General features: G+C 42.1%; 1 protein-coding gene across 5 annotated transcripts in view; it reads left to right on the top strand.

The window, feature by feature from the left end:
• Positions 1-12,361, top strand: part of MID2 (midline 2) — a 98,637-nt gene that overhangs the window by 59,238 nt on the left and 27,038 nt on the right. For all 5 annotated transcript variants that reach the window (XM_044234448.1, XM_044234445.1, XM_044234446.1 and 2 more), the window contains one exon: positions 10,886-10,993. In XM_044234448.1, coding sequence (XP_044090383.1) covers positions 10,886-10,993 — 108 coding nt within the window. The remainder of the gene's footprint in view (positions 1-10,885; positions 10,994-12,361) is intronic.

Below are 12,361 nucleotides of genomic sequence, written 5' to 3'. Positions count from 1 at the left end.
AGACATGGAAACAACTTAAGAGCCCATCAATGGATGAATGGGTAGAAAAGTTGTGGTATATAATGCAATAGAATATCATTCAACCATTAAAAAAACGAGGAAACCCTATTATTCTTGATAACACAGATGGACCTTGAAGGCATTATGCTAAGTGAAGTAAGTCAGAGAAAAAGAAACACTATATAATCTCACTTATACATGGAATCCCTCCCAAACCCCCAAACTCATTGAAAACGAGATCCAAATTGTGCTTTCCAGAGCCAGGGGATGGGGGCAGGGGAAATTGGAGGAACGTGGTCAAAAAGTACAAACTTGAACTGTTTGTGTCAGTTAGTCCATTTAAGTATAATAGTAAAAGACTAGCTAATGATAACAATGCATCTTAAAACCTTCAGAAGGAAAGGAGAATGATTTGTGGACTATTTGTTTTTGTGTGTATGTGGCAGTTTTAAGTTATTAGTTTTTAAAATCAGTACTTTTTAATGGAAACAAATTGACCAAAAATCTGTCACAGAATTTTGAGACCCATTAAAACAAAAGTTTAAGGGGTGCCTGGGTGGCTCAGTGGGTTGGGGCCTCTGCCTTCGGCTCAGGTCATGATCCCAGGGTCCTGGGATCGAGCCTCACGTCGGGCTCTCTGCTCTGCAGGGAGCCTACTTCCTCCTGCCTCTCTGCCTAGTTGTGATTTCTCTCTGTCAAATAAATAAAATCTTTTAAAAAAAAAGTTTAAGGAGAAAAAAAGAGAAAAAATACAAACGTACAGTTACGTGATAAATAATACTAGGGATATAATGTACATCGTGATGACTAGAGCTGATGTTGCTGTATGATGCATAGGAAAATAGAGTAAATCCTATGAGTTTTCATCACAAAGAGAAAGGTTTTTCCCCCCCTTTTTTCTTTTCTTGTTATTCTACCTAAATGAGAAGATGGATGTTGGATGAAACTGTTGAGGCAATTACATATATTTCACAATATATGTAAACCAGAATGTCATGCTTGTATGCCTTAAACTTTCACAGTGATGTCTGTCAATTATTTCTCAGTGAAACTGGGAAAAATAAACTAAGGTACAGAATAGAGTGTGAGATGAGACACAACTTGAGCAAAGGCCTAAATACATATTAGTTATAACTTCAGAGAACTATATAAATGTTGGCTCACCAGACCTGCCCTAAACACTATGGGACTTTTGGAATTTTCTTTCTTTTTTTTCTTTTAGATTTTGAAAGAAGTTTAATTTGACGTAGAAGTTGCTAAAAATAACACAGAAAGAGTTCCCACGTATGATTCACCTACTCATCCCCAGTGATAACATCTTACACAATGACACAACTACCACAACCAGGAAATTATCACCGGTAGAATATTCTGCTAAGTGAACTATAGACCTCATTCAAATTTCACCAGTTGTCACATGCCCTTAACTTTTGGGGGACAGGGGAGGTTCCATCATTCCATGAATTTTGTCGCATGTATAGATGTGTGTAATCACCATCATAATTAGAACAGTACAATTTCAAGAAACTCATTTTTGCTACCTTTGTATAGTCACATCTGCCCCCCTGGCAACCACTGATCTGTTTTTCATCACTGATAATTTTATAATTTCTGGAGTGTTATGTACATGAAAACATACAGTATGTAGCATATTATGATTGACATATTATGATTTGCTTGTGTCACTCATCAGAACGCCCCGAGATCCATTCACATTGTTGTGTTTATCAATAGTTTTTTAAATTTTATTGCTGATGTTGCACAATTTGTGTATCCATGCCCCCACTGAAGAGCATTTGAGCTTTTTCCAGTTCTTGGCTAATACACGTAAAGGTGCTGTGAACATTCATGTATGTTTTTTTGTGTAGACATGAATGTTCATATTTCGGTGGTGAAATCTGGAGTCTTATGTCTTTTTTCTTAAAGGTTTTATTTAGTTATTTGTGAGAGAGAAAGAGAGAGGGAGCATGAGAGGGGGGAGGACCAGAGGGAGAAGCAGACTCCCTGCCGAGCAGGAAGCCCAGTGCGGGACTCGATCTTGGGACTGCAGGATCATGACCTGAGTTGAATGCAGTTGCCCAACTGTCTGAGCCAGCCAGGCGGCCCTAGAGTCTTGTGTCTTTAGAGGGGTTTATAAGCAAGTGTTGTGTTTCACAGAATGAGCAGTAGAGTGGAGGGAACACGAAAGATATGGCTTCAGCCTTGCTTTGTCATTGATCAGTTGTATGATGTTCGGTAAGCCCTTCTCTCTAGGACTCAATTTCTATCTGTAAAATGAGAGGCTAGGAACCTATGATTTCTTTAGTCTCTTTCTTTCTTTCTTTCTTTTTTTTTTTTTTTGAGAGGGAGATGGGGTAGAGGGGCAAAGGGAGAGGGAGAGGGAGATAGAAAATCGTAATCAGGCTCCACACCCAGCACAGAGCCCAACATGGGGCTTGATCTCATGACCTTGAGATCATGACCTGAACCGAAATCAAGAGCCAGCTGAGCCCCCCCACCAAGGTGCTCTTCTTTAGTCTTTTCTACATCTAACAGTTCTGTGGTTCTGAAGAGAAAGAAAGGAGGTTTCTACCTCATTTCATATGGGATTTATAGCCATACACATAGAATACCATCTACAAGCCTAGATTATACCTTTCCCACTTTTTTCTAGAATGTTTGAAATAGTTACCTTGTGCGGAAAGAGAATATGGGGATAAAAGTAACTAATCTTAATGCAACAAAGGCTTGGAAGTCTGAGCCCTGAGGTGAACGGACTCTAAACGCCTATTCAGGTCCTTTGCCTTCTCTCCCTTTAAACTTACATAGAATTGCCACATGGCACAGGGTCATTCCTAAGTCACATACATGGAGCAAATTGTCCTCTTTCTGTTGCCAGTACTTTTATTAGTTAGACTCAGGGTAAAATAAACATGGAGTGTGTGTGTGTGTGTGTGAGAGAGAGAGAGAGAGAGAGAGAGAGTGTGTGTTGTCCATATATATGTATGTGCATTATGTATATTTTGTAAATGTTACAATATATGCATTTTTATATTGTATATTTATTTTCAAAAGTCAGGAGGTAATTACACAAAATATTTGCAAGTGTGAGGTTACTGAAGTTGTCTGAGGGATGTGATTATCTTGAGAGGCAATTCTGAGAGTCAGAGAAGCACGTGTGTGAGCATAGTCTGTCTTTCTGCTTCTCTCTCTCTCTCTCTCGCACACACACAGACACGCACACGCACACTGGTTAAAATCATGGAACAAGAGCCAGACAGCCTGGGTGCGAATCCTGACTCTGCCAGGTACTGGTTATATGATCTTGGGCAAGTGACATAACCTCTGTGTCTCTCAGTTTCCTCTGTGGGATGGCAATGATATTAATAGCGCCAACTTCAGAGGGTTAATAAGATGTAAATGAGTTAAAATATATGAAGCAATTTGAACAGTTCCTACTGCATTGCGGGAAGTGTGTCTGTCAGTCGATGTCTGTATCTGTCACCTCTCGAGATGGCCCGGCTGCCACCACCCCATCCACAGGGCTTTTCCAGCTGCCACAGTCCCATTCCCCACCCACCTCTACCTGCTAGTACCCCTCACCCACTCCTCTGCCAAAAAAAATTAACTCAGGCACTAAGGCAGTAGCTTGCTTAATTCTGCCTCAGTAATTTCTTTTGCCCCCTAAGCTGTAGTTACTCCAGTCCAGGGGACTAAAAATCCTATTAATAATTTTGCATAAATTGAATTAAATAAAAAGAGAGAAAAAAATAATTTTGCATATCCACTAGGCCTTTAAGTGATCATTGTCTTCCCAATCTAAAGAAACAGATAAAATCCATTTGAAAAACAGCACCCCCCTTCATTTAGCTATTCTGTAAAGCCGGCAGGAACATCTTTGAAATGTTACATTGTTTTGCTTTAGATAATGAAAAAAGAAGATGGTCTCATCTTCTTTCATACATTTCATACATTTGAACCTTTCATACATTTGAACCTTCCTCCTACAAAGGGCTGTGGTGATGGTTATGGTAGCTTGTGTGTGGGTGTGTTTGTGTTTCTGTATGTGTGTGTGAGTGTGTGTGATATCCCCCTAGTGTGATCTGGATGAATACCTTAGCTTAGGCGCTGCTGTAGTCGGTGCTACATTGGCTTCATAAACATTGTGGATTCTTAGTCCCCCCGCCCCAGGCTTATTGAGATTTAATTGACATAAAATGTGGCATAAGTTAAGGTGCACAGTGCGATGCTTTGATCTACATGTATATTACAAAATGATTACCACAATAAGGTTAGTTAACATGTTCACCACCTCACATAGTTACCTTTTAGGTCTGTGTAGTGAGAACATTTAGCACCTCTCTCTTAGCAATTTTCAAGTATACAACACAGTCTTGTTAGCCATAATCAAGGAATCTATCAAAGCTGAACTCATGGAAACAGAGAGAACATTGCATTTTCTTGAACGCTTCGTTTTAAGAGAGTAATGAATTCTTTGCAGCATCGTAAGGTGACAAAGCTGTTCATAACAACTCGTTGATAATCCATCAGATGTCCAATTTACCTCCCACTTTCCCTTCTCATCTCCTTTGCACAGAGAGTGATTTTCCCATTTCTTTGAGTACTGTGCTGGCTTTTCCTCTCCCCCTTGTTCTCAACGAGGGTGTTAACTAACAATGGTTAAGGTGTTACTCTAGTTTTAAGATCCTGACATTTTATCTAGGTACATGCAGTCTCAAAATGACAGCTCAGCTCTCCGTAATGTATCTGCAACCTCTGTTTCTAGCCTTATTTCCCTCCCTTGCACCTGTCGGCCTGATGTGCTTTATCCAAACATCCTCTACTTTCCTGGCTGTGCGTTGGTTCATGCTCTTCACAGCATTCTCTCTGCCTAGAATTCTCTCCCTTTAAACCCCATTTCTGTGTGCCCACGTCTTGCTCATCTTTGAAGACCAGCTCCACTACCTGAAACCTTCCCTGATCCCCCAATTGCCCTATGCCACAGGCAAAATTAGTTTTCTCTTCTCTGTGCCCTCATGGAGCTTTGTTTGTGTTCTGTTACATTGCTTGTTCTGCTCTACCGTGAATTGTAATTAGCTGAGTTCATTCACACTCATCTCCTCCACTAGACTAAGTGCCTCAAAAGCAGAAGCTAAGTCTTTTTCAGCATTCTGTCCCACACAGTGAACCCCCGTAGACCCTAGTAGTACATAGGGTAGGCCCTCGATCAATGCTTGCTGATAACAACTCCCCCAACTGATCTTTAATGCTGGCATTTCAAAATCTTCTGTGGCAGGGGAGATCTTCAGACAGAAGATCTCTGGGAATGAGCTAGGCTGGCATTGACCATACAGTGGAGGACATCGAGATGGAGATGCCTAAGAAGTGTTTTGTCCATTACCACATAAATGAATGTCACCTGACTCTGGCTGTAGAGCTCATCCATAACTTCATCCATATTGTCCCACCTGACCAGGAGATCTCAGTTCCTTCTGAACTCCTGGGCAGTGCTCCTCTGAAGGGCTGATGGATGGGACTGAGCCAAGAGGAGGGTATGAGTGAGGAAGTTTCTCATGCGGTTGAGTTGGAGGGAAGACTGATGCACTTTGAACCCAAGAATAAAAGACCTATAGAATGGGCATGTGGGAGATCCCCCAAGAAACTATCAAATAAGCTCTGGGAAGGCAGCTGAGGGTAAAAAGGTCTGGTCCATTTACATTTCAATAGAGAACAGAAACAATTACCTAAATACTACTTTTTTTGTGGCCTCTTAAGCCTTTGCAACTTGTGGCTTTTGTGAACTCCCACGTATCTATTTCCTTGTTAAAAACCATCAGTAAAATCCTTCTAATGGGACGTGTGTGTCAGTGTCAGGGAAGGGAGGAAATTAGGGGAAGAATAGGTCTGACTGTAGGTGTAATTTTTGAACTGGGAGGTCGGAAGGAACTTTGGGAAATGGTAGGGTGGGCGGTTGGAGAAAAACGTGCAAGGCAAATTCTTGCTGCCTTTGGGAAGAAAGAAAAGAGCACAGAGCAGAGCAGAGGACCTGGAGACCTGACAAGAGAGGCTCCCTAGTGCATAGGTCTTGGAAACCTTGTGCTGAGACTCAGTCTTTGACATCAGAAACTGCTTCCCGCCCATGCAAAAATTGCCCTGTTTAGGGGACAGAGAGATTTATACAAGTAGGCTGCCAAGATTACTCTACTGGTAATTTTTGGAGAGGGTAGATTTTTCCACAGTTAAAAAGCCTTCTTGTCAAACCTACCAGACCAAACCAAAGAGCAAAGGCCGAATAAAGATCTGGAATCTTTTGCCAACCAATCAACCAACCAACCAAAAATGCTTATCAAGATAAGCCCCGTTGTTTTCAACTAAGGGTTAATAAGCAAGTGAAATACGCCAGTGCATTTTCAAGGAAAACTGCAGAAAAGGAAAATACCAGGGCTTTCAAGTACCTTCCAAGCAATTTGAGATGTTTTATTCACATCATGAAGACAGTTTTACCCTGGAGTATTTCCTTTTCAGAAACTACTCAAGGAACCTGCTCTTTTGGGTTGCTTCTTGACATGGAAACATTTTAATGTCACTGCTTTACCTTTAGTTTGGGATTTTGCCTCTTCAGCCAAATTTCTGCTCTACTACTTGTGCCTCGCTGTTTGATTTCACTGTCCTAACCCCTCCCTGGCTCCCTCACTTCCTTCTACATTTTCTCCACAAAATGCCTTTACTATAGTCCATTTTCTAATGTTTGTCATTCTTTTTGTGCTTTTTCATTTTACTAAATCAGTCAGTAAATATTTGTTGTGTGTAAGGCATTGTGCCTGTTACAGCAGGAGAAACAAAGTGACATAAAAACTTTCTTCAAGGACCTTGCTGTGAATTGAAGATTTTCCAGCCAGGGAGTGTATCTCATATTTGACCTTTCCATTGGATTCCTGTTACTCTCTTCGGCTAGGTCCTGTTGACATCACGAGAGTTTCCTAAATCATAGCCACCCCCCCAGCTTACCATTATCCCCAATCATATCAATCCCAGTTCAACTCTTTAAAAAAATAAAGTTAACTCGATGGTTGCCAGAAGCGGGGGGAGGGTGTGGGAGAATGAGTACATGGGTGAAAGGGAATGGGAAGTACAGACTTCCAGTTGTGGAATGGATAAGTCACAGGGAATGAGGGGTACAGGATAGGGAATATAGTCAGTGGCATTGTAACAGCATTGAGTGGTGACAGATGGTAGCTACACTTGTGAGCACAGCATAAAATTGTTGAACCTCTGCATTGTACACCCCAAACTATTGCAACATTGTGTGTCAGCTCTACTCAAATAAAAATATATATTTATTTTAAAAGTTCATTCTCTCACCATCCTACTCTCCAAAAAATATTTTCAAAGATGCTATATTGCCTAATGAATAAAGCTCAATTTCGTTGGCTTGGTTCAAAATTTCCCTCCCTTTTACCTTTAAAATCAAAGTCCTGCCCATCTTTATGGCTCAAGACCCACTTCATTCAGGCATCTTTTCTTCACTTCCCCACCAAGAGCGATCTCTCCCTTCGATTTCTGGAGATTATGTTCTACATCACTCATTGGTATGCTGCCTTGACTAGTTTGTTTTGTATGCATGTGGCTTTTCCCCATTCAGATTGCAGATTTATGGAGAGCAGGGCCTGAGCATAATGCATTACACACAAAAGATGCTTAATACATGTTTGATGATGAAGAAGGGGATGATTTTTCCTGATTTCAGGGTATGTATAGGATGGGTTCTAAGGGTGAGTGGCTAAGGAAAGATTCTGGAGGGAGGGGAATGAATTAATAAGGCTTTTACAGTCACAGTCCAAAAGGGATAAGGACTTCAACTTACTGATTCCTTGGCTGGGAGCCTTGTTGTATTGCCAGAGTTTTAGTGAGTTTGAAAAGAAAAGGAGGGGCAGGACTTTGGGACTGCTGTGAATTTATGTGGAGAATGAGAGAGAGGTAGCAATCAGAAGTAACTGAACCTGAGTAACTTCAATAATGATAGTAGCATTAGCCAAAACAAAACAAAAAAGAAAGAAACAAAGAAAGAAGAAAAGAAAGGAAGAAAGAAAAAGGAAATCAGAGGTGGAAGCCAGATTTAGAGAGGAGATGATGATTTAAATTTTTAAAAAGATTTTTATTTGTATCTCTCTCTCTCTCTCTCTCTCTCTCACACACACACACACACACACACACACACAGAACAAGCACAAGCAGGGGGAGCAGCAGGCAGAGAGAGAAGGAGGCTCCCCACAGAGCACAGAACCCAATGTGGGATTCGATCCCAGGACCCTGGGATCATGACCTCAGCCAAAGGCAGGGGCTTAACTTTCTGAGCCACCCAGGTGCCTGGTGAGTTTGTTTTCAGACATACTGAGTTTAGGGTAACTTGAGTAACCAAGTGGACACGTCTAGCAAGCAGTGAGATACTCCCTACCTCTATTCAATTCCATGCAACAAATATTTACTGAACATCTGCCATATGCCAGTCACCATGTTGGAGAGACAGTCAAAGAAGACACAAGCCCTGGCCTCCAGAACTCATGTTTGAGTGGGGAAGACAGACTAGTAAATTCCTCTGGCATAAGGTAGTAAATGGTATAATTGAAATATGAAATTGAATATGAAATTGAAAGTGCTCTGAAGGTATAAATAGGGGACAAATTGCATCCAAGTGGGTGAGAAAAAGTTACAAAAGTGAAGAGTTTTGAGCAAGGCCTGGAAAGAAAAAGTAGACGTTTGTTCAATAAACAAATAGGGAAATGGCTTTCCAAGTGAAAGAAGTCTCAAGCCAAGGCACAGGTCACGGAAGTGTGGGGCATTCTAGTGATCTGAAATGACTAAAGAGCATGGGATGACAGAATAAAGATGGATGGAGCAAAAGAAGTAACTGGTGTCGGAGACTGGAGGAACTTTGTTACACTAGCCTGTGGAGGCGGTTTAGTGCAATGGTTAGAGGTGTAGACTCCAGTGTCAGACTCCCTGGGTCAAAATCCCATCTCTGCCACTTACTAGTTCTGTGACCTTGAGTGAATCCATTAGTCCCTCTGTGCTCAATTTTCCCATCTGTAAAATGGGGTTGATGGTACCTGCCTCGTAGGATTGCTTTGATGGTTGAGAGGGCTAGTATGTGTAAACTGATTAGGGTCCTGCCTGGCATATAGTGAGGATATGTAAAGGTCAGCCCAAGGGCGAAATGGCAAGAAACAGACCACTACACCATTGTGTACTACACCATCCGCAGCTTCAAAAGGAAACTACAGGAACTAAGTCTTCAGATACTCTAAGCACACATCCAGGGAACACTAGGTGAATTTCTTCTCACAGGAGTGGGAGTTTCTTGAGAGGGTGAGGTTCTCTGCCTTAGAAATGTAGATCCAATTTAGGAAAAGTGTGAACAGCCTTAGTGGGGGAAAACTCGAATGGCCAGAGTGGGACTGTTGACTCACAATAAATGGGAGCTCTCATTATGGTATTCCCTCCAGCAAGTGGAAATCAAACAAAATCAGGCAGTGACACCACACGCGTATTTTATTTCAGTTGAGTAAGAAACAGAAAATTGGCCGGCAGAGGATGAGCGAACAGGCAGCAGGGTCCAGTGACGAGTACTTTCCTTGGCTCAGAATATGTAAAGGAATTTTCTGAAAGGGGCTAGCAATCGGAAATGCAGACCTACCTTGCTAATGAAGCCTATCTCACCCCAGGAGTTTGGATGCTCTCAAGGAACCCATTGTCTATTCCTGGGATTTCTAGAGCTCTGCTCCAGCACTCCTGGAATAGACTCTTGGAATGATTGTACTTCCCTGTGTGACTGCAAAATGGAACTGAACCCCGTCCACCCACACAGCCGGCCCTGGGGATTCACTTGACAGAACTGGGTGTGAATGCTGGGCTTACCACCAATAGCTGTGTGATCTTGAGTGAGTCACTCAAATTGTCTGAGCTTCAGTTTCTCCATCTGTGAAACGGGAACAAAAATGGCTCCTCTATTATGAAGGGCTTATGGTAATTACATGAAAGAATTTATCTAGACAGCGCTTGGAACACTGAGTGCTTAAGAGTTGAAGTCCATCTCCCTTCCTTTGCCTTTATACTTAGGTCACCCAAAGATCCCTGCTCTCATTTTAGCCCTTCTGGGGGCTTCCTCCCGTCTAATATCCAGAGTAGTAGAGATGGGAAGAAGGAGAAATCAGTATATGGAAAGACGGTGAAAAATGGCGGCTCTTTTTTCAACTCCTGTCCCCCCAAATCTGACTTTGTGGTAGAGGTATTTTGATGTAGCCAGTATTCCCAAATGGGAAAGGTATTCAGATTCTGGATGGCCGAAGGTGAGAAGTATCTGCCAAGACATCGTGACAACTCTACGAAAATGTATCTATGCATGCGTATATTTACTCTGAACTCATGGCTGTGCATCGTATGTTTTAGGATGAGACGGGAACAAGGAAAATTGAAAACATTTCGTTTTTAGGGTGGTAGAAATAGATTGTTGTAATGTTACCTTAATATTGTTGTGCCTGTGGAGAGGGATCCTCTTTTCCTGACATACTTAATTCTCCTTACCCTCTTTTCAAAAGAACAACAGGAGGAAAGGGTGCTGGAGTAAAGGGAATTATACAGTGGGAATAACATGCCCCCATCTCATCTGTCCTTCTGCCCAGCCTTCCATTAACCATCATGATCTACCAGAGGCCGGAGAGCTTCCTGTCTGTGGTGCTTCAATGCCCTTGCATCATTAATATCATCATCTCTACCCTTCTTCTAGGAGTGGATCTAATGAGGGAGGTATGGAAGAAGTTCTGCATGCTTAGCGTCAATCCGAACCTTTGAGAACCAGCAAGGGACAAAGGCAGCAATCACTGTGTAATATTCTGGACTTTCTTGGCAGGTGAATACTGCTATGCATGAGGCAAAACTCATGGAAGAATGTGACGAGCTGGTAGAGATCATCCAGCAGAGGAAGCAAATGATCGCTGTCAAAATCAAAGAGACAAAGGTAAAGCATGGAGCTTCGGTGAGGCCAAGGCAGAGTTGACTTTACAAATGTCAGAGTTTCATCCTGATGATTCCAGTTTGAACTTGGATCATGAAAGTAAGAAGAAATGGGGTTAGAGGGAGGGAGGCAAAGAAGAAGCGATGTTTGGCCTAGTGCTATAAACCTGGTAGAAATGATGAGTTCTGGGGTATTGGAAATGCTCTATACCTTGACTGGGTTGATGGTTACATGGGTGTATGTATATGCAAAAAAAAAAAAAGTCACTGAGTTGTCCACCCAGAGGTGGGTGCTTTACTGTAGGTATGTTATAAGTCAATCCAAAAAGAAAAAAAGTGATGGTAGAAATGTGGGCCAGAATTATGGAAGGACATGCGTGCTATTATGAGGACTTTGGGCTCATCCACAAAGGCATTGGGAAGCCATCCTAGTTTCTTAGGAAGGGAGAGAGTGATCGATATGGCAGAAGTAACCAGGGTGTATCCGAACAGGATGACACTGAAGTCAGGGAAGCAATCTAAGAGGCTTATGGAATGATTCTTGATAGGAGTCCATGAAGACCTACACAGGGGAAATGTCAGCACAAGTGGAAGGAAAGGACAGAACAGGAATTACTAGAAAGGAAATGATGGGAATCCTCGACTGCTTCACTGTAAAAGATGAAGGGAAAGAGAAGACTTCGAGGTTTTTAGCCTAGGAACTGAAGAAGTAGGGTCAAGGTCAGGTGTGAGCCTCCATGCATCCGTATGGTTGTAGGCATATTGGTCAGCCGGTCAGCGTAGTGATTATAAACTCATGCCAGGTATACAGTGTGAGGATTATGAGAGTCTGAGGTGATGAACAATACTTTGTGCCATGCTGGGTGGTTCCAGCCAATGCAGGAACTGAAATTCCTGAGAACACAGATCTGTGAATGTGCAGGTGCTCATAAGAATACAGAGAGAAAGATACTCGTTGGAAGGTAGAGTGCCATAAAGAACAAGGAAGTACTTTTTATTAAACTCGGCTCTGAAAATACATCAACCATAAAAATGGGTCGATGGAGATCCCTGGGTGGCAGGGCTTCCTTTGATACTTTTTATTTTCTAAATACTCAACTGTGAGCATGCACTCTTGTTCTAATCAGAAAAATTAACGTTTTTGTCCATGAAAAAGAGGAGGCAGATGACTGAGAGTGTATGACTGAGTGTGTTGCAGCCTAAGTAAGCGGGCTGTAGGTGGGAGGAGGGGCTGGCAAGACATAGACGGTGGGGTGAGAAGGTGAGTGGTTAGTACGGGGACCATGGGATATTAATAGGCCTTATTTTTAGCATCACTGCAGCAGATCTCCTTTGTGTTGTTTTATCGTTTTTAATTAAGCCCTGGATGTTG

The sequence above is a fragment of the Neovison vison genome, chromosome X, assembly GCF_020171115.1.
Source record: "Neovison vison isolate M4711 chromosome X, ASM_NN_V1, whole genome shotgun sequence".
NCBI classification, from domain to species: Eukaryota; Metazoa; Chordata; class Mammalia; order Carnivora; family Mustelidae; genus Neogale; species Neogale vison.
This window is presented reverse-complemented; position numbering and strand designations above follow the sequence as displayed.